Source organism: Chanos chanos, chromosome 5 (assembly GCF_902362185.1).
Source record: "Chanos chanos chromosome 5, fChaCha1.1, whole genome shotgun sequence".
In the NCBI taxonomy this organism is placed as follows: Eukaryota; Metazoa; Chordata; class Actinopteri; order Gonorynchiformes; family Chanidae; genus Chanos; species Chanos chanos.
In genome coordinates, this window is record NC_044499.1 from 23,011,337 (window position 1) to 23,038,763 (window position 27,427).

The following is a 27,427-nucleotide window of genomic DNA, read 5'->3' on the forward strand; positions in this document are numbered from 1 at the left end:
CTAAGATAAAGATCAAGACAACAAGATAATGGAAATATTTGTGTTGAGGATGTTACTTAGTATACGTGTGTACCTCGTTAACATATTTGAACAGGGTGTAGATTGGATTTTAAATCGATGCCTATGTGAACTAAGTCATATTAGCCAACGAGCTAAATGGTGTTTGATTACGTGAAGAGTATGGGATCTTACCAAGCTCTCCTGGTGGGAGGACATTCCACGATCTCTTCAACATTATTTGGGGTCTCCAGCTAAAAACCAAACACAGTGAAATTACATTTATAAAACACTGATCTCAACTATAATAATTAGTAACACTAACTGAACACAAGTTTTCACACATTTTGTGAAACAATAAGACATACTATACAATTTCACTGTACCGTCCATGTGTACTTAGACCTGCATTGCTTAATCTATCAGTCCAGGGTATCATACTGGCAGAATCAACCAGGGAGCCCCAAGATGACTGGGACGGACCGGTGGTGGACGATCGCCGGAGCGAGGAGTGCCTGTTTTTTCCGCCAAGCGCACGAAAACAACACCAATGCCATCACACCAACTGCCTGATACCTGGAGACTTCTTTAGGGCTCGGAGAGCTTGCGGCGCAATGGGCGATCGTTAGATAGGATACCCTGCCCGGCCAACCCTGTTACCCTCTGTTACGTTCTTGCCGACGAATATTTTAATAATCACAAGCACTTACCTGTTTCTCCTGAGACATTTTGTTGAGCCAGTATTTCTTATACAGACAGACTTGTTCTTACTTAATTGTTACCACTCACGACGCTTTGCAGTCAGCAACACTGAAGTTTTCGTTAGTGGTCGCCCTTTTTAAGTATGACGATATGACGTCACAATCGCCGCACAAACGTAGCCTCAGTCTATGCGGGAGCGGCAACGTTGTGTCGGCCAATCAGGTAGCGCTTCTTTTATGAACGGTAATGAGTCGTCCCCTGCCACACTACGGGTGCATCCGAATAGTCTTTTTTGCTTAGGAAGGTTTCTAATTGATTGAAATGACCCGGAAGTATCTTAGTGGCAGCCATGATAAGAGCTGTTCGAATTCTTAAGGAAAGGTGCCTCGATGCTTCCTTTCCTATCTCCTTTAGCACAGGGTACACTAGACCATCCTTTAGGAAAAGAAAGGAGATAATTTCGTCCTACAATTCTTTGCGGTAGCAGCATTTAAAGCGCCGAACCATTCGGCCGTTCATGACAACAAACGATTATGTGAATGTATCACTAATCGCTGGACAGTGACAAGCGTATCCTTGACGCGACACAAAGATTATCTGGCTGAAATTTTCTCATTTAATGATTTGCTGATCCTATACAAGTAAAATAAAAATAAATAAATAAAAGTAACATGACGAAGTGATGGTGTCGGTCAAAAGACGTATATACTCTCCAAAATATAACAGTTTCTAACGATTTCTGACTATAAAAGAGTTTCTCGCGCAAACCGCGTCGTGCTCATGCATTCTTACTTAAATCCTTAACATAAAAAAGTTAAAATTCACAATATGAACTTAAATAATTTACTAACAATTTTCCAACAATTTCTGATTAAAGGTAAGTCTTGGTATTGAAATACAAGCATTAGATTTGGAGGCCTAACATGTTATGTCTGTCTTGCATAAATTTAACAAGTATTTTCCTACAATCATACCGGGATTCATGTCGATAAATGGGAGCGGATAGGAGGGTGAGCATGAGCAACCATTCGTTTCACTTCTGTGATTGGTAGCCTATATGCCTTTTTTTTAATTTCAATTCCAACCATGGTAATGAAGTAACATTTTTCACCGGGTTGTGTACGTCTATATACCGTGAAAAAAAACAGGATAAGAACGCACGGGGCGAAGTATCTAAGATGCGCTTTTAGTAGTCCATCTTCGGAACATTGTAGTTTCACCACAGCAGATCTACGTCAGTAATATCCGCCGTCGCATGATTACGTAGACTAGTGGAAGTGCAGTCGGATTCTCTTAGCACCGCGGTTGTCTTTTCCTAAGTCCTTATGAATTCTCTTTCCCACCTTTCCTTAACCTCGTGACGTTTTCCATCGAGGTCAAGGAAAAGTGGTTAGGAAAGGACTTAGGACGTAATTTTTTGACTATTCCGCTGCACCCCTGCTGTAGAGAGTAGCGCTCTTTTTCTGTTGTTTATTGGAAGTTGGCAGACAGCTTTTAGCTGCATTATCGTCACCTTCTGGACCGCAGTGTTGCCATCCATATGGTGCGCTTCTCTCTACTTCTCGGAAAGCGGCAGTTCAGAGCTGAACAAAACAACTACAGTACAAACTACTACCGTTTGTTATGTGAAAGCAGCCTAATAATGACAATATAATCCGTTCTCATCTATGCTTCTCTTTGCACAAGCACAAACACAGTCAGAGTACCTTCACACAACCCACTTTTACAGTGTAGATTGAGGTTATTTTAGAGATTTAAGATAATTATTTGCACACACAGTGATTAATTAATAATTATTATAATTATTATATTTTACTCCCGACAGACAGGTGTGTGCATGAGACCTCGTATTTAAATGCAGAACAGACTGTCGGTGGCAATTTGAACAGGCTGCAGGAATTAGCCTATAAAATGCATTGTTTGAAAACCACCAAACTGATCCCGAACCAGCCCAAATTTTGTTCACCTGTACAGTTTTGACCTGTACAATCAAATTCAAAGCCGCCCAATCTGGCTACACTGGTGTACTTGCTGTTGTGAACCGATTTCATCCTGCAACTTTTGGAAGAAACCAATACCATAGGGAAAGGGAGTGTGTGACTTTGATCTATGACATAACTAGAAGAATACGTTTGACTCATAATATAAAATGATCATAACTACATATTATGTACATAGTATGTATGTAAATAATAGTAATAAAATAAAATAAAGTGATAAAAAATCCAGCTATCAAATATCTGCTAGGACACGTGCCCGCCCCGCCCTCCTCCAGCTTGGTTGGGCATGACGCGTCTCTGTGTGTGTGTGTGTGTGTGTGTGTGTATATATGTATATGTATGTATGTATATACACATGCGTGCACACACACACACACACACATACATACATATATATACAAATATATATATATGTATATATATATACACAAATGTTTCTGTGGGTTTGCTTAGAGCACTCCTGACTGACAGCTGGAGGTTCTTTAACACAATAGCAGACAGAACAAAATGTAAGGTCATAGTGACAGGTCAAAGGCATCAATCCTGTCACCACGTGTGAAGAGACAGTCGACCGTGACCGGATAGTGGTCAGAGTATCATAATCAAACCATTATCAAACACCAAAGGGACACAAGTCCACGCAAAGCATACACAGAAGGCATTAAGTAATGGATGCGAGTAATGGTGTTGCAGGGAGGAATGTGGAAAGGTGTGTGTGCGTGTACATGAGTGTGTGAATAACAGGGTGTAAGGGGGGGGTTGATGTTTACATACACTAAGTTACTCACAAGTTCAAGGTAAATGTGTACTGTGTTTGAGTCCATTTGGCTGTATGGTCTGATGTGGGGTATGTGACAGTGATTCGCCATAAAAAAAGACAAAGCAGGGCAGAGATCATTATTTATCTTCACCTTTGACCTACAGTTGGAGGCAGTTTGCTTGAACCTGTATTGTAAATTATGCGAATGTTAGCCTGGGGCACAGGAGCAGCAATAGCTTTAGGTCATGTCAGTCCACGTGGCACCGCTGTATATCTCACACTATAGTTATTATCTCTCTTCAAGGATGCACGCAAAAGTACCGTTGTCATAAAGTGTACAGTTCTCATATCGTGTTTGCATCTCCACAGTGGGAGGGTTCATTAGAGAACCAAATGTGAAGCACTGTCTTGTGGCTTTACATTCAAAATACTGTGATTGGTTACTAAGAAATGGCTCAATATGTAGTTGTGCATGTGTGTGTGTGCATTTATACACTGAAGTTAGTTGTAGTCCTGGCATGGGCAATTTGAAACAAATCAAGTCTATGTAGCAGAAATTGAGTAAAAAACAATAAGAACAAAACAGAATCCATTGCATTGTTCTTAATGTCAATTTATTACATTCATAGTTTCAACAAAAAGGTCATATGTCCACTAACCCACAACCATTATGGTAGATCATGAGGTAGTTTACGGGCTAACTGTATAGAGTGGGCTGGCTTGCCACGGTTTGCTAAACTCACACTAATGCACAGCAAACAGTGCGTCTGAGGAGATTGTGAAAAGCAACTTGCATAAGTTATGTGCACATTAAAACTATCTACAAAACACGACACATTCTAGAACATTCTAGAGCTCACAGGGCTTTCGGCTGGGTCTTCCATTTGGTTCTGTTCGCTGAAAAACGACACAATCATGGGTCTGAAGTGTAATTTCTTCATATTTTACGATTTTTTTCTTTTGATGGGCAAGCAAAGTAAAAACTGCTGGCATTTGGCCATTAGCCAATTGTATAGTGCAAGTTCATGATTTGGAACTCTTTGGTTCCCTAGTGTTTTCTAGTACGTCCTGATAACGTACCTGACTTGAATGATCTTGTGCAAAGCTTTCTGATAAGAGAGCATGGAGAATCCTCCCTAACATTAGCCAATGTAACATGCTGTCAACACCACGCTTCACACGTGATTATCAGCTCAAGAAGCTTGAACAATAAATAAGCATCCCTCCATAAAAAATATGCTTTTTTAAATAAGGAAAATAATAGTAACCCCAAAAATAACAGTAACGCGAAGTTAATGAAACGCGGTAAGACAAAATCTTAGGTAGATTCTTTGTGCCTTGGCAAAAATCTCAAAAAATGCAGAATGTCATTAACACTTATGGCTCAAAAAGTGACTCACGTCTTAGAAAAAAAAATTAAACACAAAGCAACTACAGAGTCTGTACATAAATATCAGCTTCTTCTTCCATGTAAACAAAGCTCTTCACATTTGTATCCCTCCCCCAAAATGATTTACTTTGAATATCCCACCCACAAATACACTTAACACATTTCTGATGGATTCCCAAAAGCCACGGTGTCATCCCTGATCTCATTCTGAAGAATGGACCTGATAACTTTACCATTCTGTTAATGGATTTATCAGTAATAACCTGTTAGTGCCAATGAATGTCTCAGTGTTGGCACCACTGACTTGTGGGCACAGAATGCTCCTCCATGGTTAGTGGTGTCTCATTACCTGTGTTGGCATGCACCTCTTTTAAACACAAATAACATTTTTTATCTAATACAATGGTTTTCACAGGGGCTTTTAAACATTCTCACACTTTGAACTCCATGGGCTATGCAGTGATATGTCCACAGCCCTTGGACATCTTGCATAAGTCCACTGAGAAACCTTCTGATGTGGCTTAAGTCACAATGGACCTAAGTCACCTTGGATTTCACAATTAAACCACTCAACCTCTGCCTTCACAAAGCTGCGAGCTAACTGCTGCAGGATACCCTGCATTTTCCAAGTGTGGTTAAGGCTGATTGAAACCAGGCATAGGTCACTGGGCTTTTACAATTACAAACAACAGTGAAGGCAAAATGAAGGCAAAATAAAGACAAGGTCACAAAGTGGAATCCATGGTTCAGCACTGAAACGTAAAGGATCTACGGATGTTAGTCTTCACACAGTGTAAGAGTCTGACTGGGTTTGAAGCTGACCAGTGTGTTGTCTAATCTATTCTAAACCATTCACCAGTGTCAGAAAGGGTTGGTGATGTTGGAAGATGTAGAAAAGCTACAACAATGACAGTGATATCAACCAACATCAAATCACCAGGTCGCACAAGCAAAGCGACTCTTTTTAATAATTTTTCAACTTAACTGTCATTGTTGTATAAAATAAAGTCAAGAGGGATCTGTTTGAGTGATTGATGGTATCCAGAGAGAAGTGTCCACCACATACAAAGATGTTTATACGTTAGACAGAGAAAGGCAGAAGTGACAAAGTTTTTCTTTGCCTTGTGACAAAAAACTCCCTGAGGTTGCTAACATGTCCATTTTTTTGGACATACAGAAGTTTTGGGCAGCCAAAGCCCACATTTAAAATCGTTTCCAGGAGATCCTGCAGCTTCTGCAGGATTTAATAACACAAACAAGTTCATAGCTTCCCGACAGTTCTCATTACACAGCCTCCAAAAAGCTGATTGGCTGAAGGACTTGTTTGTTGGTGGATGATGATACACTTTGGTGATCCTGGCATTCCATTTCATGACTCTCTACTTCCCCACCCCCACCTCCCCACTGTCTTCTCCTTCAGATAGTGCAGAGAAAAGAGTCTCTTCAGAGCTCCTACAAATTCACATTGATGGCCATTGGAAAAAGTGTGGGAAAAAAAAACCACTGGCCCAATTGATGAAATCTTGATTTCTAGTTCCATACTTCCTGCTGCTCTATGTATCCATCTCTTTCCGGAGCCCCACTTGAGTTTCACACGCTGGAGAATGCTTTTTTATTTTTTAGGAGAGGGTAGGTGTCAGATGTGGCGTCCCGTGAGAAAGTAGAGGGGGCGGTCCTCGCTGCAGTTGGCAGTTTGAAATTCATCTCTCAGACGGAATTGCCACTCGTCCTCCAGCTCCAGACGGACAATGGTTTGCCGTAGAGAGCTGCGGTCTTGGCAGATCACACACAGCGTGGCACCTGCACAGCGTCACACAGGGAAATTCACACTCAAAATGCAATATGTACAAAAGTGTCAAATTCATTTCAATTAAGTCCATTCAAAGACAGATGTTTTTATGCATATACGCTTGAGCTAGGATGACGTCATCCATTTGACTGTACTGGAGATTTCTGCATGCACACCAATATCTTTGCCTTACCATAAAATTATAAAATTCACCATTGGAACACAGTGCGGCCAACTTACTGGAGAAAATGTCCGTATAAGTATAAGAATGTATCTAAGCCAATGATATTGTTTACTTTAGAAAGACAAAGACCAGATAAAAACAACCGAGGGTTCAACGACATGAATTTGAAGATAAGATAAGTTGTACGACTCATATCAAGAAATGTCATTAACTTCTGTCTGTTAAAGTCTGCACGTGTAAAAGACACTGTTTTCAGAGTCTCAATCCTCCTCTATCTGTGAAGAGAGATACAGGAACCACAGAGAGAATATGGTACAAAAAGCAATGATCTGGAAGGCTCAACTGAGTCCCAGGTGTTGACAAGTTCTTAACTTGTGAAGAGATGTATGAGATTTCTCAGTAACTTAGATAACTTCAGTATTTTCACTGTAAAGGTCAGGTCCATATTGCAGGAGTATTTCTAATTTTACTGAATCCTCTTGCAGAATACTGACAGCTAGTGGTTAGTATTGGCATTGGCAACATGTTTAATGAAGTTGTCCTTCAGACAGCAAAATCTCCTCAGTGATTTGAGATTCATTGAAAAGAAAAACGAGACAAAAGAAGGAATGTCTGACCTTTGAGGAAGCGGAACTTTTTGAGAAGACCAGAGACCACGAAGGAATCACACAGGTAGAGCAGCAGTCCGCTAAACACAACACCTTGGTAATCCATGTTCACTGAGTGAGGCCGTGAGCTCACGTAACACACTGACACCTGTATACACACACAAACACACACTTTATATAGCTGGGCTTGGACTGCAAATGCTACTGCAAGTTTTATTATTTTATTTTGTTTGAAACTGACTTTGTTAAGCTGACAAGAGAACAAGTGACTTGGGACTTAAACTGGTCGATAACGAATGAAAATGAAAATCGTTAAAACAGATAATTCATAAAGAAAAGTTTGAGTTTCTGAGCGTGTTTCTCCGTCTGCGGTACCTCCGGGCCGATGTTGAGGTAACTGTCGATCGACAGGATGGGGTTGCTATGGTTATACACTGCCTTAGGGAAGAGCTTGTGGCTGCAGCTCTGAAGGAATTTCTCCAGCAGGAACTGTGCAGGAGCAGCCAGCAGGGTGGGTTCACTGTCGGGGGCACACACGTACTGAGCCGCACTGATGGGTGTGGGACTGTCCATAGCCTGGAGAGAGAGAAAGAGAAAGACATACAGACAGAGAGGCAGACAGACAGACGGACAGACAGAGAGAACACGGTGTTTATCTGGCTTAATCTGTGTGTTGAGTGTCTCTCTAGACACTCTGCAGTTTAAAAAAGCTGAGGAAAATTAATATTTAAAGTCTATGGGCCTCTAATAAAACCAAATATAGCTTTTTAAAATAATTCTCAAAATGGCTTAATGCACTGGCATGGCTGGAAATACCCAGTAGAATCACTAACATTAGTGTTTGAGATATTCAAGAACCAACATAAATGAATATTTTCAGTTACAGACAGGACAATAGGACAAACAGATTCATGGAGTAAAATCATGAAAGGATTTAAGCAAGAGAAAGGTTTCATCTTGTCAAGGGTTTACCAGGTCATGCAATCATAAATCAGTTATCAAAGTGTAAATCCTTTACGTAAATGTATCATTCCTCAATAAAGACTTAACACGTGTTGTTTATGGCTGTACCATGAGTTTGGGTTTGATGACGAAGTCTTTGTGGCCACCCACAGGAATGTGCTTTTTCATGAAACTGAAGTTATTGAAACGACACAGTAACAGGCCACTGCTGTTGGCACGCAGGTTAAAGTCCACCTCCTCACACGTGTACCTGAACACACAGGGTCAGAGAGCGAGAGAGAAAGAGAAGGAGAAAGAGGGAGACAGATACAGAAAGAAAGAGAGGTCAGGCTGAAAAATAAACATGTATACAAACAAACTTTCTTAGACAAACTTCCTTTCATTCTTAGACAAACATTTCAACGTGCGTTAAGATTCCTGAATCCTTCCATCAATGATATTTTTTCTAGAACGACTTAAACACCAGAGTTTGAGTGTAGAAACTGTCTGACCATGGCTTTCATCTGGACCTGTGCACTGTCCACTTCTCCTTCTAGTGAATACCAACCAAAATATACAAATCAAAAAAATATATATACTCGCTGTAGCAGCACTTCCTTTCAGTTTTGAATAAAAAAAGATTTTATCCTCTGTTACAAAACATGATCAACTCTGCGGGAACCAGAGCCGCAAGCATTTACGAGTGCAGTTATTCAAGGCATTTCCACAGTCCTGTGTGTTCTCAACCCCATACTAACGCCCTGATTAGAATGTCCTCAAGGACTCCACAACATACGCTAGAGGTAAAACACTGTTTTAAATGAGCTGACCTCAGTGCCTCTATGTCCCCCATCCTCACCTGTTGAGTTGACACTGCATGTTCTGTGTTAAGGTTAAGGTTAGGGTTAGGGTTAGGGCTAGAGCCAGCATCTCTTTGTACTGTCCTCACCTGTTGAGGTCATACTGCACGTTCTGGGTGAGGTCCACGTTGAGCATGACAAAGTCGTGGAGGTGACAACGGGAATAAGGCCTGGTGGGCGGACGTGACGCCAACGCGCTGCTCCACTTCCGTGTGCCAAACATGGCGTAGGAAGCCACTTTGGGCGTGGCCTCTATATGCTGTAGTAGACTCTTCAGAGACACGTTGGTCACCTCTGTGACACTGCTTAAAGAAGGGAGAGAAAGGAAAGAGAGTGAGGGAGAATGTAACAGAACTCATTCAAGTAAGTGAAGAACACCTCAACTCCATAGATGACTGTATTTAATTGTCTGCAGGCTGCAGGAGTCTCTCTGGCCTCAACAACATACAGTATAAAATAAAATGTTTTTCTATCACAGCTGTCTACATGTTTAATGCTAAACATACTGTGAGAACTATCTTGATGTTCTAGCACAGTGGAGCCAGAAGGGCTGGTCTCGTGAAAAATGGTGACCAAATGATATTTATGGTTGCATTTTTATTTTTAAATTTTTGTTTAGTGATTAGTTTGTCTGTACCCATTTCCATCCTGCGAGTGGTGATGGTGATGTGCATTCCACAGCACGCATGAGTCATCCATCATGACGATAAAAGGCCATACATCCTGTCTGTGGACACCCTGTTCCTCCTGACGGTTCCTCTCCAGCTCCAGGTTGTGATAGGAAAGCTCCTTTATCATGAACCGCACTGCCCCTGGCAACCACCACAAACAAATATTGCGTCATCACCTACTAGTTCTTCATACCAATAGAAAGGAGGAAACAATGAATTCTGGGACTTGTATTTTCATCACGCCGATCTTAAATTGGAAATTCATTGCAGAGCTTGCAGCACTGTGTGTGTAAATTTGAGGGTGTGTGTGTGTGTGTGTGTGTACACACACACACACACACACACACACCCTCAAATTTACACGTGTGTGTGTTTGTGTGGGATGTGGAGTCAGCTTGCTGGGCCAGAACTCACCCACTCCAGAACTGTTGAACATGGAAGGCAGGACGAGGAGGATGTGGTTAGGCCAGTATTTCCTGTAAAGGGGCATCTCATACTTTTTGACCACCAGGATGTGAAGGTGGTCCGCCCCCTCCATGGCGTGGAACAGGTTGAGTAGACCGTGCTCATGGCGACCAGTTGTAGGAGTGAAGATGGGGCTTTTTAACAAGCTAGGGTCCTGTCAGGGAGAGAGAGAGGAAGAGAAAGAGAGCGAGAGATAGACAAACAAAAAAACGTTGGATTAGAATTAGAATCTAAAGACAACATGTCAGTCCTGTTTTATGCCAGCGTGGTTTTGTCTTCCTGTACATCTCAATTCTCTAATTCCTGACATAATCCCACACAGCTGGCTGTGATAAAGGCAGCCACTGGTTCTTCTTTTTTTTTTTCTCTTTTTTCTATGCTTCCCATTGATTCCAGTTGGAACAGGAGAAAGAGTCTGAGCACAGGAGCTGTGCGTTTTGGGAGCAGAGAGGAGAGTGAGACGGTGTCAGATGGAGCTCACCTTGTCAGACATGAGTGGGAGTCTCATGCTCTCTAAATGACTGCCTTGCTGAGTGAAGACAAAGTGCTGCTCTTTGGCTTTGGGAATGACAAAGTGCAGCTGCACTTCCTCCCCCAGCATGGATGAACAGAACGTGAAGGCATGGAAGGTACAGTCCGACAGCTGAAATCACAGATCACACACACAGACACACACACACACACACACACACACACACACACACACATTACATCTGGTTCACACCACATGCTGGGTGCATACTCACAAACACCACAATTATAAATTAGATTTCAACTCGTAGTTCACTGACAAGTTTAGATTTCACAAAAAAAATGATCTAAGCTCATAGCATAGATGACATCTCGGCTAGGATAAAATATTAAAGCATGAGCATATATATATATATATGTGTGTGTGTGTGTGTGTGTGTGTGTTTTGTATCTGAGTAACTTGCCTGAGTGGCTGGACTGGCCTCGCTGTAGCTGTGACACTGCTCACAGTGGTGAAATGCATTGTGGGCAGCAAACATGCTGAGTCTGATGGACACGGTGTCTCTTTTTGCAGTTTTGTTTTCATCCTCCATCTTTTCACCTGCGTCATGTATGCAAACACACACACACACACACACACATACAGACACGCATGCACACACACACATACACACACACAAAGACACGTGAGCAAGACACTGTTGAAACTTACATTTCATTTTTTTGCAAGAATTGGTTGATTAATCATCCCTGACTCTTTCATGTTAAAATGTCTTTGTGTTCAGTTTCAGTGAACCAATTGGAGTGTTTTAAGCAGACAAAGCTTACCTTTGAAAATCTTGGGCATTCTATCTGTGTAAACTGGACTGGCTTTTCGGAACTTGGGGTCACATGGGTAAAGGTCAAAGGGCAGCTGATGAATCTCCTCCACATCGGGCCACTTGGAGCTTCTTGTGAGAGAGGACTCTGACACTTCTGTTACTTCTTCAAAATTCCAGCCGATAGAGTTAGCACCACAGCGTGACAGGACACAAAAAACATCAGTGCTTTTTCTAGAACATTCTGTACAATGTGTGTGTGTGTGTATATATGTATATATGTACACACATACATATATATATACACATACATACATATATATATATACATACATACATACATACATATATATATATATATATATATATATATATATATATATGTGTGTGTGTGTGTGTGTGTGTGTGTGTGTGTGTGTGTGTGTGTGTGTGTATGTGTGTGTGTGTGTGTGTGTGCGTATATATATATATATATATTTTTTTTTTTTTTTTTTGGAAAATGGAAAACTCACCATCATGCAGCTCCTCTTCATCATAGACATCCACCTCCAGTAGGCGGATAAGCATGCGGAAGAGGATACGCAGGAACTGCAGGTAAGCACCAGTCTTCCCCACCTGCAACAGAGCCAGAGTAGCTGTCAGACACATGCTGTGCTGAAGGTAATGGGGAGCATGTGTGACCTAGTTTACAGGTGTACTGCACAATCACAACATGCTTATCAATATTAATCAATATTAAGATCAATATTAGAACACGTCACACAGCAGACTGACATCACCAGGATTTTTAAATGAAGACTGAAAGGCAAACAGACCATCATACCAACTCATAATCCGACTTTATACTTCGGTTTTAGAAAATTCTTTTAAAAATAGTCTTTTTCATATCACAGAAAAGAGTATTAGAATCAGTATTAGATGTTAATATTTTAACGCTTTGCAGAAGCTACATGCTTTTGGTGAAGAAAATTTAAGTACATCACTTTTAGCCAACTAAAAGCAAAATGGTTGAAAGAGAAAATGAGCAAACAAACAGTATTTCATAGGAGCCAAGCCAAGATGGTCTCTGACCTGGGGGGGTCCGGTGAGAAGCAGTCGTCGGGGGTGTGGCACGGGCAGGGCCTCATAGTCGGCATGGTGCTGTTTGGCTGTGGTCCAGTGTCTGTAGTAGTGCGACTGTTGGGCTCCGCCCTGGTGACGTGGTACGGGGGGTCGGAGGGGGCTGCTCCAGGCCACGTCGGCGTGGGGGAGCAGGGAGGAGGAGCTTGGCTTACCCAGGGCCTCCGGTCCCAGCAAGGAATAGGCAGCTCGAGACAGGATGACTGTACGGGGGAAAACCAGGGACCTGCCCCCTCCCCGCAAGGACTGAGTGGACTGGCTGGGTCGCTGGGCAGTGGATGTGGATGACGGAGAAGAGCTCGAGGAGGTGGAAGAGGAGGAAGAGGAGGAAGGGGTCGTGAGGGAGGAAGGTCTCTGTAGGTCACATTCTTGTTTGAGCGGGTGACGTGGAGAGGTGATGGAGGAGGACTCCGCTGACCCACTACTGACTGCAGCCTCGCCCTGAGAAGAGGATGAGGATGAGGAAGAAGGCTTGTGGGAGGAGTCAGGAACGCCTGAGGAACTGACACCGTTCTCTGTGAGAGAACCTAAGAGACAGAGAGAGAGAGAGAGACAAAGAGAAAGAGAGAGACAGAGACAGAGAGAGAAAGATCATCAGTGATCTGTGAAATTCTGCAGTAATGTGACAGAGACATTTATCAAAGAGTACAGAATTTTTACCACATGGAACAAAAACAAAAGATTTTGAGAGGAACTTTTTCAAAAGACCATAATTTGCATGCTATATTTTCCTTGTTAAAAATATTCTATACTTTATCAAATGTAATTTTACAAATGATATTAATTATAATTGCACATTTTAGTTGCATGTTTTATATTGTGTTATATTAGAGGATAATACTGAAATCCTGAAAAGAGCCATATATGGCTCCTGAACTACAGGTTAACCTAACAAATGTACAATACACAAACACACAAAATCACACCAACACAGTGGGTTGAGTGGGTGTGTGTGTGAGTGTGTGCATGTGTGTGGCCAATGGGTGTATGTGTGTGTATGTGTGTATGTTATGTGTGTGTGTGTGTGTGTGTGTGTGTGTGTATATGTGTATGTGTGTGTGTGAGTGTGCGTCTGCATGGGTGTATGTGTGTGTATGTGTGTGTATATGTTATGTGTGTGTGTGTGTGTGTGTGTGTGTGTGTGTGTGTGTGTGTATGTGTATGTGTGTGTGTGTGTGTGAGTGTGCGTCTGCATGGGTGTATGTGTGTGTATGTGTGTGTATATGTTATGTGTGTGTGTGTGTATGTGTATGTGTGTGTGTGAGTGTGCGTCTGCATGGGTGTATGTGTGTGTATGTGTGTGTATATGTTATGTCTGTGTGTGTGTGTGTGTGTGTGAGAGAGAGAGAGAGATAACTCTAACCAGAGGCTCTGGTGACAGCACTGCCATTGCTCTGTGGTCTTTCCAGCTCCATGTGCAGTTCATCTGATTCTCCATGACTCCTCTCACCCTCCTGCTCCTCCTGTGTGGAGGTGCTGCTACTCCATTTGGGATCTGGGACCACACTCTTGGTGACGTAGGAGCACGCCAAACCCACCTCTTGCTCCAGAGCTGTGCGAGTCAGGTAACTGGAGTCAATCAAACGCAGATCACAGTACTTCAGAGACCTGGAGGAGACACAAAACAGCACAGTGTAAAACACACACACACTCAACACACACACACAGAGAGAAAGAGAGAGACAGACAGATAGAGACAGAGAAGAAGAGAGAGTCAAGCAAATAGGAGTGTGTGTGCAGAAACACAGTATTAGCACTGACAGGGTAGTGTCTACCTCCACAAACATCTCCACAGTACTACAGCAGGTTTGTCTCATGTATTCATCATTCTGTTTGTCCTTTTCCCTCTCTCTGACTCCTCTAAAACCTCTCTTTACTCAACACTCAAAACAGAGTGTGCAAAGCACCTTGGGAATGTCTCTCCCAGGGGGTCTTTTCCTGTGAGGATGATGATGCATGGCAGTCCCTCCAGATCCTCGTATGTATGAGGCACCCAGTCTTCATTACAGCACCGCCAGGCCTACACAACAGACACGCAGACACACACACATACACATACACATGCACGCATCACACACACACGCACACATCACACACACATGCACGCATGCGCACCCACAGACACACAGAGAAAGAGAGAGAATGTAAACATCCAGTTTCACAACTTTGGTGTTGAACAACTAAGTGTTGAACTTGGCTAAACATTTTACTTCATTTATCATTTTACTTCATTTAATATTTTCATAAAGAAACAAAGAGAAGCAGGATGATCAAGAGCTCCCTCTCTTAGATCCAGTTTCAGTAACAGGGCCATTTCCTCCCCACAGGATGAGTGTGTTGTGTGTTGCTCTCACCCTCAGTCGGGCACAGAAGTGCGGGGGGAGGCTAATCTCGCTGGCGGGACTCGCCAGAATCACGGCGAATCGGTACTGCAGGCCCAGTTTGTCCCGGGCGTCCTCCAGCCTCTCTCTGGCCAGTATGGCCAGCTGCAGTGAGGGCACGCGGACCAGGAGCATGTGCCCACGGCCGCTGCCGCCCCAGCCTGGCGCGCTGATCAGATCCTCCACCATGGCCAGCGTCTGCGGTGTCACATGGTCCCGCAGCGAGGGAGCCGCCGTTAGAGCCATCATGGCTTCCGTGTACTGCTGGATCAGCAGGAAACTGCGGATCACCATGCTGTGCAGGTGAGGGTGCCTGCGAACGATTGAACAAAGGCGAATCAAAAAGACATCCAGAAACACTCTACGGAGTGTTAAAAGCAGACTGGTCACAGCATGGGCGTGGACTGGGTGTTCCTGCTGACCTCTCTAGCAGAGTGGTGACCATCCTCTCAAAGGCGTCGTCACAGCGGAGGATCGGACTAGCCACACCCCACTGCAGAGACCTGCTATAGTCCGCCAGGCCAAAGTAAAGCAGGTCTTCAGCCGAGGGCTCTCCCTGCAGACACAACACACACACCACGGACGTTTGGCTCAGTGTCTTTGGAATCGAGACTTAATGGTGTTTCGTCCTAAGAACTGATTCTTGGTGGAGAAGAGCAGGACTCACCAGACTGTTAGGACGGGGCCAGTGCACTTCGTTGTGGACGCTGATCCGTGATTGGCGGGTCTGCAGGGTGTAGGGGAAGCAGCTGACCTGTAAGACCAGTAGGTTGACAGCCTCCAGGACCTCCTGACAGTTCACCACTCGGTCTGCCAAACCCTGAAGTTCACCGTGACACACTGAACCTGACAAGGCACTGCGGAGAGAGAGAGGGATTCAGTTACTCTTCCAAATCACTCCACCCTGAGGAAAAATAGACCTAAAAAAACCATTCCGAAGCTCTTTACAGGGAACTGGCTGTACTTGGGGAGCATTGACACTGAAAGACAGGAGCTTCAGAATTAAAAACATACAAAGAACCACAACAATTTGTTTCCTTATAAACCTGTAATCTCCATTTTAGTATGCTTGTTTTTTACACTGGAGTGTTTGGAATGGCATAAAAAGGCAGAGGTGTCAAGGTGAGTGGTGGGTATCTTACCTGGTCAGGTCGACGTGAGAGTTGTCGTGAATGAGAATGAAGAGGGTGTAGGGATTCTGTTTGACCTTTCTCATGAAGGCCTCCATTTTGGTGTGAACATCAGCGTCGAGACGCACAACATACTTCTCCGATCTTTGAGGGGCGGAGGATGCGTCCTCTATGCCAAGATCCACTAGGACACCTACAACACCAACACCGTTTGTTTAATTCTCATTTGTGACCAGTTTGGCATTGTCACAACATTTCTGTCTGTTAATCAAAATTCCTGCATGATTAAAACTGATATGGGATAAGGGATTTCTGGATTTTTTAAAAAATTTCTACTACAAACAATCCAAATTGTCCACAGAGTTTGCATAGAGAAACAACGGTGTTTGTTGAGCCAGACCTGTTCTCTTCAGTAACAGACCTGCACTAACACACACTGATAGTGTGATAATTAAGTGATTAGGTCAGCAGAGCTTGTGCAGTGATTGTGTTTAAAGGTCACATGTCTTGTCACATGTGTGTGTGTGAACGTGCACGTGTGACTTGTATGTTTAGAGGGGCAGGCAAAGTGACACCGTGTTTGAAAATGACTTTCTGTTCCATCACGCCATTTCAAAAACAAATGAATCAAAGAGATGACAGAAACACAATCCCTAGCAATGTTTCATAGGTCGACATAGACTATTTTGAATGCCGTTTATCAATATTTGTTCCAGAACATTCTGCTCTGTGATGGACACACTGTACATTCTGACCAGAATTACGTTTACTTTTCTAAGTGGTTACAATCTTATCTGACAAGCTTTGATAAGTCATTTTTCACTCACTGTCAAATGATCCTGTGCTGCTTAGGTAAACATAAACTACCTGTTATTTTTATACAGCATAATATAATCATTATTATATTCTCTGAAGTATTATAACTCACTACAACTAGAGTTGAGGGAAACCTAACTGAATTTCATTCACATCAACTTTTCTTTCATGCATTAGTTTTTCAGTATTAAACACAACAAAATAACACCAATTAAAAGAGCATATCCGGAGAGGAGGCTGGGCGCAGACTGTTAGTGTGCAGAGTGAGGAAAGCCCATACACACACACACACACACACACACACACACACACAGAGGCAGATTGCTCTGTACTCGTCGAGAACAGGGTCATCCTGACTCTGACACTGACCTGACTGCCGGATCCGTCGTGCTGTTTGGTGCACCAGGACGTGAGAGGGGGGCACCAGGACCAGGAAGTCCACCTTACAGAAACGACCCAGGTCCAGACTCTGGCTGCTGGAGTCAGCAATGGAGCAGACCTGGGAGAGGAGACTGCGAGCCACGCTCAGCTGGGGGGGGTGGATCTGAAACACGTCATCCAATGGGTCTGTGGAACACACAGCGAAATGTTCATGGACGCCAGTGAAACACATCATTCAGCAGGTCTGTGGATCACACAGCAAACTGAACGCGACTGAATGCCAATGAAAAGCAGCTAAAGTTCGATGCTGTGTGCTTATTTACTGTTATAATTCACAAACATATGTGTGCATATGCACACCAAGCACAACCTGATTAAGGGAGATGATCAGAATAACAGAGAGGGAGAAAGACAGTGACACTGATACATATGCATAGCCAAACAGAGTCAGACAGAAAGAAAGAGACATAGGGAGAGACAGAAAGAGAGAGACTGAGGCAGGAAGAGAGACAGACAGACAGTGAGACAGACAAACACACACACATGCACACAGACACACATACACACACACACACACACAGACACACACACACCTGGTTTGGACACAGGGAGCATGGCTGCTGCCTCCTCAGGGTTGATGTAATCGGTGATGTCGCCCTGAAAGGGCTGGATGACGAGGTCCTTCATTCTGCGCTGATATTTTACCAGCTGCTTATCCAGGTTGTCTCCTGTCCATGTGACATAGAATTAAGAAAAAAAAAAACAAGTCTTGCTAATATTAACTGGTAAAACTGCTGTGGAGATGTGTCCTGTGGTAAAACCTGGCTGATGATCACGGAGAGACCAGAGCTTTAACGGGAGACTTACCTAGAGAGGTGCTTCGGAAGAGAGAGGCCAGCACACTGACTTTGCCTGTGATCAGCTCATAGCTGATCTCCTTCAGAAATTCGTTAGTGGTCAACATACCCTCAGCCAGTGCTCGGGACTGGTACTTCCCTGAGGAATTCACACAAACACACACGTTTGTACACACAATTAGTAGGGACAGTTGATTTATCATACTAACATTGAGTGAATTCATATAGTGCATTATGAAAAGTGATGTTGTCATTCAGTTATCAAAATGTTCCACACAGTCAAGCGACTATATGCAACTTAGACCATGGTCTATATGTGTTAAATAGGCTAAAATCTGCCAAGTGTGTCTGGATATGTTTCTACACTGGTCTATGGTCTACACTGAGCCAAAAGTCTTTTCTCATTGAAAGAAGATGATAAGACTGTGTGCCCACTTCAAACATCCCCTATTCAGTTAAAACCAATTGAAAATTAAATAAACCAGCAGTGCAGCAGTGATTTGGTGTTTTTGGACGGTTCTGGTCCACATCAGAAATAGAGCCAGCAGCCTCCTCACCAAGAACTAGCACACAGAACTCGTTGGTGCCGGTTTTGGATGAACAGATGATGAGGACGTAGTCGGGCAGTCCCTGACGCTGCTGCTGCTGGTTCACACCTTCGCTCAGAGAGCTTAGCCACTCAGAAATGCCCTCGCCCAGGGAATGATGGGTAACCAACACCTGCACCGCCCCGCCGGACACACTGGCCTTGAGCCGGGCCAGCCAGGGCAGCTGAGCCGGGGACACAGGGGGCCCCTGAGGGCCACAGAGCATGGCCTTCAACACAATGAACTCAAACTCCTCGCGCAGGGGGATCTGCTCCGGACCTGCTCAGAAATGAATAGAGTGAAATGGAAGTGAATAGAATAGAACAGAATAGAGTTGCCAAGGTAATAAACCACTCTGTATGGATTTAATATAGAAAACAATGTTGTTCTCCTCTTTACAGTAGAATTCTGTGTTATGGCTGGCAACAATAAGTATGAACCATGCCCATTCATTGGAATGATTTCAGATCCAGTTTCACCAGTTAAATTCCAGTCTGAGACCTCAATTAGACTCCAGATCAGAGGCCAAATACAACGAACTCCATCTGGTCATCACTAAACCACAACAATCCTGCATTTTCAGAACTGAGTGTTGTAATAGCCAAACTTTTTTTTTCAAACTTTAGGTTACTGCATAACTTAGGCGCAGGAAAAAAAAAAAGAAACTCTGTCTGGATTAAGTTTCTCACCTAGTCTGGCGAGGTACTGTAGGGTGAGCAGGATCATGGTTTCCACGGTGAGGAGTTGACTGGCAGACATGTCCAGACTGGCCAGGGTTTGCTCTGTTAGATGGCTGCCTTTAAAGCAGCTCACCAGCAGGGGGCTCACTATGATGTCTCCCACATTGCCGTAGAAATATGGTAAAGTACCATGACCTGAAAGCAGGGACAACTTAATTAACATCTATTTGTCAACATCAGCATAGAAGAGAATCAAATGTCAAGTATTGGTAAACAATCAGCACAGAACGCACTGTTACATTCTATAGGTGCATTTTTGATTGTAGCTCTGCTACAACAGCATCTTAAAATTCAAAGTTTGATCTCTACACATTTCAACATCCACTTGCGGAAGATAACGGAGGAGAAACCCACCCATGAGAATGACAGGCCGGACTCCAGAGGTGTTGAGCAGGTTGTCTGGGACTATGACAGTCTCTCCAGCTGTGACTGGCTGAGGTTGGATTACACCTGACACAGGCGGAGGCTGTGGATTGGACAAGGAGAGCAGAGAGCCTGGGAGGGAGGAGAAAGAGAGAAAAAATGAAAAAGAGAGAAAGAGAGAGAGACATAAGCTGGATTCCAACATCACTTGAAGAAATGACGTTGTAATATCACCTCCATGAAAACATAGATCAGGGGTAAGCAATCCTTCTGGTCCTCAGACCCAGGTAGTGTATGCTGATTTCAGCTCCAGTCTTCTTTACGAACAACTGTTGATTCCACTAACAGTGGCACTAATGAGCATGTGCAGAGCACAGTCAGGGGAACCACATTAGGTTTGGAACAAAAGTGTCATGGCTACACAGGAAGAGATTTGTTTTCCTCTGTTCTAGACAAAATTCCTCTGCGATTTTACATTACATTTAATTACAGAGGCAGTCTTGAGGACAGGGAAAGTGTGCCTTTTTATCTTATCTCATTTGATGCTGTTAATCTTCATCTATAATGTTTTTTTTTTATTTTACTTATCATGACCATCCTATCATTGCTCTCTGTGGACCAGATGGGGCATGTGTCAGTTTATCAAAACAAATCAATTAACAAATCACTAGATGGGTTTTTCATAGATATACGAAGATGCTAACAACAACACACAGAGGGCATCTCAAATGCAGGGTCCTTTCTCTGTCAAAAACCTTCTCATATCAAAGACAGCCATCCAGATACTTCTCTTAGGATGAGCCCCCATTCTTTTCCCATTTCCATGGTAACTACGAATACATCACCCTTGACAATGGGAAATGTCAAGGGCCCTGGTCCACATGAAACAGAGAGAGAGAGAGAGAGAGAGGGAGGAAGAAGAAGAAGAAGAAGGAGAGAGAGATGGGGGTGGGGGGTGTGAGTGAGTGAATGAGAGAGAGAGAGAGAGAGAGAGAGAGAGAGAGAGAGAACCAAAAATGTGCCCGCACTGTACTCTGTGCTATGCCTTTCTGCTTTGCCTTCAGTTGCTGACTTCAGCTACATTTTACAGCTTCAGTTTATTTTTTGCTTTGTGAAAATCAGCACCAACAAAACCAGTTAATTTTACAGAGTGGTCACCTGCGCTGGCCAGTGGGCGGATAGCGGGCACCGGGACGGCTGTGGCAGGGATGGGCACCACAGAGGTGGGGTGCCAGCTGCGGTGACGCTTTTTCGGAGGGCCTGAAGACATGGCAGAGGAAGCTGAGACAAAAACAACAAAAGAAACAAAAATAGTTAAAGATTGAATTACTCTTCAACAATTTACACTAAAGTCAGAAAATGCACCATAAATACTGTGGTCATTAAAACAGATAAAAAACACTCTTGTATATATAAACCATGTGTGTATGTGTTTATGTGTGTATGTGTTTGTGTGTGTGTGTGTGTGTATACACTTTGTGTTGTGAACAGTGGCAGGTACAACCATGCTACTGGTGTGTGTTACACTCACCAGGGCTGTCCCCTGGATCAGTCGGTCGGTAACCGTGTGTTGGCGTGCCCAGCGGAGTCACGTGGGTGGGACTTAGCAGAGCGGGGCGTGGCTCACCATTTAGTCCGTTTGTCAAACCATTTGCTCGTAGAGCGGTGGGAACTGGAAACAGGGATGAACACACACACGCACACACAGACACATACATAAATGAGGTACTGTTTTATCTGCTGCATTTGTATAAGTCAGCAGGAAGAGACCACATTCACAGCCAACAATTAGAAAAGAGCACAATATCCACTAAAAATGAGACATATCAGTTCCTTTCATAGTGGCCAGTTTGGGCAGATGTGCTGCAATATTAAAAAAAATTATTCAAAATATTTAAATGAGCAACAGAAAAACAACCAAAATAGAACCAGACAACAAAAATCAGTTTTGTGCTGAATAATACCTCAGTTTATTCAAGCTCTGTAGCATGAAGACATTCTTTTATTATTGCAACAATACATCCAGTTTTGATAAAGTGTTTTACATGATGTCTCAGTCTTTTTATCTCTTACATCAGTATATATTTTAACTGTAACTCCCCCCTCCAAATCCCTGAGTGCTAATGTAGTTCAGTCACAGGGTTTCTTTCAGTGAGATTCTGCAGTTTCTCTAATTAATAATGTGGGTATTATGTTAGTGTTTTGTGGAACCGCATGTTTTTTTTCTGTTCTCTATGGCACAAACACACAGTCTTTCACGTGGGGTTGACCGATACATTGTGAGTAATTTCTGAAAGAGCGCAAAGCTTGAGTACTTAACACAATTGATTTCCATTATCTGACAGTATGTGTGGCTATAGAAACCTCTAGAGCCACTTTCACATCTACTATTCCTGACACATTTGTAATTAGAGGACATGATACGGTTAGTCAGTCCATGGAGGGCTTGATTAATGCGAAAATGGATAGTTAAACCTTCAAAACTCATTACTCAGTTCTTCCTTCGGAATTAATGTTTGTGTGTGAGAGTGTGCGTGTGCCAGAGGGGCTCAAGTGGGTAATCCAAATGACCTTCACTCTACTACACCCCCATCCACCCCCCACTCCACCCAACCCCCAGCCCCACCTGTGCTGCCTCCAGCTCAGTAAAGGACTGAGCTTGGGTTGTGGTTTCTCAATGTACAGAGAGTACATTTCAGAGAGACAATTCTTTTCTGTTCCCACTGAGCCCAGATTCACTGCTTATTTAACGTTATTATTATTATTATTATTATTAATAATAATAATAATAATAATAATAATAATCATAATAATCATTCATACCAATGGGTAAGGTTTTGGTCCCCTGACTGGACGACAAAGGCTTAAGAAAGCTGCACTCCCTGGTCAGGTCCTGTGCTCCAAAGAGCCCTGAGTTGGAGCTGGAGTGAATCCTGGTTGGAGGGGAGTCTGTGAAAAGGACAAAAGGGAACAAACAATGATCCGCTATTACAATTCAACACAACTAACAGATCTTTATTTGCAGTTACAACACTAACTAAACATACTTCTATATTTTATACTGCAAAATATATCCACAGATCAGCAAACTTTACAAACCAAGTTGATATCTGACATCTCTTTCTGCATGGAAAATGGGTAATCAAAAAAGCAACACTCTTTTTTCATCACACACACCACCAAAGAAAGTGAGGGACCTCCAGAGGCACAGAGCAGCAGAAGAAATCCAATGGCTGAAAACCACAGTCAACAAAATCTAAGGCTGTGCTGATAAAGAAAATGTCTGTGTGTGGAAGAAACCTTGAGAGGAGCCAATGCTAAGAGCAGAGAGCTTGTCCTCCCCTTGGATCTGCCTGGGACTGAAGGTTACCATTCCCAGCAATGTCACCGATGACAAGCGGGAAGAGTCTAGAATGGGCAGAAACATTCTATAATGAATGTTTGTGTCTATGTTGGTTATGGGCTAGTTTAGCATCTTACATTAGCATTCTCTGTCACAAGGACAGGGAGAGGAAGGAGAGGGGCTTTACTTGTTTGTGAATAAACCCAGACCTGGAAGTTGTTTGTGTGTACAGACCTGACAGGGAGAAAGGATAGAGCCTGTGGCTGTTTGTGTGCACAGACCTGACAGGGAGAACGGAGAGGGGCTAAAGCTGTTGGTGCCTCCGTTTTCTTTACTGCTCAAGGACGATGAAGAGCTGGGCTTGGATGAGGAGGTGCTAGTGGAAAACTGTTTGGTTTTACAATCTGAAGACAGAAAAACAGCAAAACACAAAAAGAACAGCAGTTGTCATCATTTTCATGTTAGCTTTAAGTCAACCAGCTCTAAGAGTGCCGTTTTTGAACAGCAGGGCGCAATCAGGTATCCCGACAACAGACCTTGCTTTCAAATGAAAGAACCTGTAATCTTTTGATGCAACTATCCAGAGACAATTATGTGTAAGTTCAACAGAATTGACAATCTTCCAAATACATGGTAATTTTTGCTGATTGTTTTGGCCACTGCTGTTAGACGTCAAAGCTACATATGGAAATGTTTGGAAACCTGCGGGATGAACTGTCTTCATCACTGAAGCTCCTGGCAAATGTACCTTAAAAATCATCTACCTGTCCAGCATTGATAAGTTAACTTGGGAACCACACCTGAGTGAGAGCACCTACCTGCAGTACATGTTACATACATAATTTACTCTCTATTTTCCTTTAGTTTGGGAGGTACTTCATTTAAATCTTATTTAAATTAATAAGGTAATTAAAACTGTCTGAATGACTGATAAAACTTTTGTATTTCAGGATTTCCTAGTTTCAGTTCAGGGGACCCACTAATTTGGATGGTCATTCTAGAATGGCAATGACACACTGAAAATGTCGTATGCATGGCTGCATCAAATACAACCAAACCCGTGGCTCCTCAAACTGGAACTGGCCAAACACTGGAGCGAACACAGCACTGGTCTCAGACCAGTGATTGGATTTGGCAAGCATTTTGACCTGGCTTGATTTGGCTCTATACCTTTCCAGCAGATGAGGGGGCCTTTACACAGAGCACCCATAGAGTTCTTCACCAGGTAGTATTTTAAGTGCTTCTGCTTCTTGGGTTGCGTGGACAGCTTCAGATTGATGTGGTTGGAGAACTCGGTGAAATAGCGGAACCCTTTTTCCCCACAGCCAACGCAGTTCCCTGAAAATCCTTTACAGCAGAAAAAAAAAAGCCAAAGACATCATCACACCACTACATAATCTGAAAAAACCCCAAAAAACAACTTAAATCTTACAGATGAATTTTTGGAGACTGAAACGCAGTCCAGGAAGCCAGTAACTAACTGTAATGCATCTGTTTCAGAAGATCATCATTCTTCATCTCAGAGTAGAGTGATACCTAACATGTAATCTGCTGCTAAATCTGAATTCTGACTTTTTTTTTTAAATAAAGAAAAAAGACTCTCCATATTGACAGAGAGTATCAGGTTTTTTCACAGACTTCAAATAAAAACATAATACTGGAACATCTCACTGGATCACTCCCCAGTGAGATCCTGTACAAGGGCAGAGAGACGTCATTTGGCAACAATTTACAGTCAAGTTCAAATCTGAACTTTGCACATCGGTACCAGTGCAATATTTACTCATATTGTTCTTGGTAATACTGTTCATGTTGCAGTAAAGAGAGGTTGTTGATTTAAGCCCTAACACTTTGAATGGACCACTCTTCAAAAAGTACATGCCCTCACTTCACATCACTCTTTTGTGTTGTTTTTTTTTTTTTCTTTCTTTTTTTTTCACACCGTCCTGCAGCACCTTCGGATCACTCTCTGAATGAAGAAGTGTTCTCTGATTCAGAATGGGGTTTTTATCAGAAATGGCTGTCTGTCACTGAGTGGACCTGCAGTACCTGGGTCCCTCTTGTTATAGTCACAGCCACATTTTGACAGGTCCTTGGCTTAAAAGCTTGGAGTTCTGGACATTCAACCACTAGGCCTCTACTTTATGTCTTATGTCAGCTCAATGCTTCCCTGATACTCCTCACTAGTTCCATTGGTGATTCTAGTCTTTGCTTCGGATACCATTACAAACAAGGTTATATTCATTCCATATGACCTTCACTGCTGTCAGTGGATGGCTGACTGCCAATCTACTTATGTTTAGACTGAACCTAGTCACATGACAGTTTCTGTAACAATCACCTCAGACTGAGAGGATCAGATTGAGAGATTCCAGTAAAACTGAGGTATTTATAGCTTTTCCCCCCTTAGTATTTTTATGCTATTACCTAGTCTTTGATATTGTATATTAAATTATTATAAATTACTGCATATAGTGCATTGTATAGATTAGAACTATGACTGCATTTCATTTCAGATGTTTAGAACGATGGTATCCTTGTGTTATGTGTGGACTTCTAAAACCACTGTGCTTTCTCAAGATGGTGCGGCTTTAAGATGTTACTTTTCATGTTAATAAATAAACAAATCCACTTCTGAATTAACAACATAGAAAACAAACATCACATTATGTGTGTACCGCACTGTTCAAGTTTTTTCTTTTTGTTTTTGGAATTCATAGAGTTTTAAATTTTAAAATGAACAACAGAACTGGAAATGTAGATCAGTGAGTGAGGACAAACCTAAAAGTGCATTTTTCCCGTTCTCGTCAGGTAGAAAGCGTTTGTCCACCGCACAGACTAGTATGTGCTCTGGGATGCTGGGGGATTTTGCACCGACCAGCTCAAACCCAGCTGGGACATCAATCGACTCTGTTGCTATGGAGACCAGTCGCAGATCTTTCCCAGCTTGGCAGAAACCTATATGTGGAAGAGTTGAGTTAGCACACTGAGGGCTGTTTTTTTTTTTATCGTCGTAGCTGTTGTTGTTGCTGTCTAGCTCGTCTTTTCCTAAAAGCTTATTACTAACAACTTCATGCTTCATCTCCCCAACACAGACTATATTTTGTAACATCTGGCTACAGTTGGGAACTTATTTTTCTTCAAAGAACAGAACTTTCAGTTTTACTGTAAGTGGTAAACAGGGGAATATTTATTATTACTGTTCAATGTGCAACACGTTCTTCCATCCCACTGAGACCACAAACCACCATTGCGAGTTTTGAGATGTGTTGTCTTACAGTGTAATCTGTGAATGTCGTGCATGTGTTGGTGAGTGATAGGATGGGTTCTGATTTTCTGTACCATCCGTCGTGCAGCAGCCCTCAGGGGCCGGGCCCTGTAGATAAGGCAGTGGTGGACTGCTGCTGTCTGATTCGTCATCATCCTCCAGATCTTCGATGCCATTGGAGGACTGTCCATTCATCAGCATATGACCAGCTTGGTCAGACCTGAGACTTAGGTTCATCTTAGGCTTAATGTCTATATGACACAGAAAACAACAAGGTTGAACACATCATATCTGTGTCTGGATTCCTGCTGAAACTGTTTCTCAAGATTGACCAAAAGAGCTAATTTACTGTAAAATGAGCTCACAGACTTCACAGAAATAACATTTAATAAATGTGACATTGTAGAGTCAAACTCTGGCCTTTGGAATAAAACATCCTGGTTTGAACATGGTGGATGGTGTTGGGTTATTAAGTTCCTTTTTGTGTTATGGGAACAATGGAGTAGATAAGCTGGCTCACCTTCCAGGTTGCTAGGATACTGCTCTGGCTCCAGATACAGTTGTGTGAAAATGGGCTGTGGATCTCCACTGCTGGAACGAAGGGAGGCCTCAATGGAGTTGTGGAGCGCCTCCTCAAAGCGAGTGGATTTCAACTGCCCTGCATATGAGTTTCCCATTGCCTGTAAGAAAACAAACAAGCAAACAAACAAACAAACAAACAAACAAAACAACTCGGTAAAAAAGCATCTATCTGAGAAGAGATCCAGTTTCAAAGAACTGTGTCT

At 42.8% G+C, this 27,427-nt stretch overlaps 1 protein-coding gene across 1 annotated transcript in view; it reads right to left on the reverse strand.

Moving 5' to 3' along the window:
* Nucleotides 1–4,787: 4,787 nt before the first annotated feature.
* greb1l (GREB1 like retinoic acid receptor coactivator) overlaps nucleotides 4,788–27,427 on the reverse strand; it is a 52,034-nt gene continuing 29,394 nt past the window's right edge. The window contains exons 3-34 of the mRNA XM_030773912.1: nucleotides 27,163–27,322; nucleotides 26,717–26,893; nucleotides 26,156–26,332; nucleotides 24,545–24,721; nucleotides 23,656–23,778; nucleotides 22,855–22,980; nucleotides 21,563–21,703; nucleotides 21,190–21,312; nucleotides 20,023–20,163; nucleotides 19,618–19,803; nucleotides 18,899–19,207; nucleotides 18,352–18,480; nucleotides 18,078–18,212; nucleotides 17,473–17,670; nucleotides 16,300–16,480; nucleotides 15,825–16,014; nucleotides 15,580–15,713; nucleotides 15,131–15,470; nucleotides 14,684–14,796; nucleotides 14,140–14,384; nucleotides 12,729–13,303; nucleotides 12,170–12,272; nucleotides 11,659–11,823; nucleotides 11,304–11,440; nucleotides 10,850–11,011; nucleotides 10,318–10,522; nucleotides 9,870–10,044; nucleotides 9,322–9,537; nucleotides 8,502–8,643; nucleotides 7,806–8,006; nucleotides 7,440–7,578; nucleotides 4,788–6,649 (exon numbers count right to left, since the gene is read on the reverse strand). Of these exons, the coding sequence (XP_030629772.1) occupies nucleotides 6,486–6,649; nucleotides 7,440–7,578; nucleotides 7,806–8,006; nucleotides 8,502–8,643; nucleotides 9,322–9,537; nucleotides 9,870–10,044; nucleotides 10,318–10,522; nucleotides 10,850–11,011; nucleotides 11,304–11,440; nucleotides 11,659–11,823; nucleotides 12,170–12,272; nucleotides 12,729–13,303; nucleotides 14,140–14,384; nucleotides 14,684–14,796; nucleotides 15,131–15,470; nucleotides 15,580–15,713; nucleotides 15,825–16,014; nucleotides 16,300–16,480; nucleotides 17,473–17,670; nucleotides 18,078–18,212; nucleotides 18,352–18,480; nucleotides 18,899–19,207; nucleotides 19,618–19,803; nucleotides 20,023–20,163; nucleotides 21,190–21,312; nucleotides 21,563–21,703; nucleotides 22,855–22,980; nucleotides 23,656–23,778; nucleotides 24,545–24,721; nucleotides 26,156–26,332; nucleotides 26,717–26,893; nucleotides 27,163–27,319 (5,886 nt within the window). The 5' untranslated portion in view covers nucleotides 27,320–27,322 and the 3' untranslated portion in view covers nucleotides 4,788–6,485. The remainder of the gene's footprint in view (nucleotides 6,650–7,439; nucleotides 7,579–7,805; nucleotides 8,007–8,501; nucleotides 8,644–9,321; nucleotides 9,538–9,869; nucleotides 10,045–10,317; nucleotides 10,523–10,849; nucleotides 11,012–11,303; nucleotides 11,441–11,658; nucleotides 11,824–12,169; nucleotides 12,273–12,728; nucleotides 13,304–14,139; nucleotides 14,385–14,683; nucleotides 14,797–15,130; nucleotides 15,471–15,579; nucleotides 15,714–15,824; nucleotides 16,015–16,299; nucleotides 16,481–17,472; nucleotides 17,671–18,077; nucleotides 18,213–18,351; nucleotides 18,481–18,898; nucleotides 19,208–19,617; nucleotides 19,804–20,022; nucleotides 20,164–21,189; nucleotides 21,313–21,562; nucleotides 21,704–22,854; nucleotides 22,981–23,655; nucleotides 23,779–24,544; nucleotides 24,722–26,155; nucleotides 26,333–26,716; nucleotides 26,894–27,162; nucleotides 27,323–27,427) is intronic.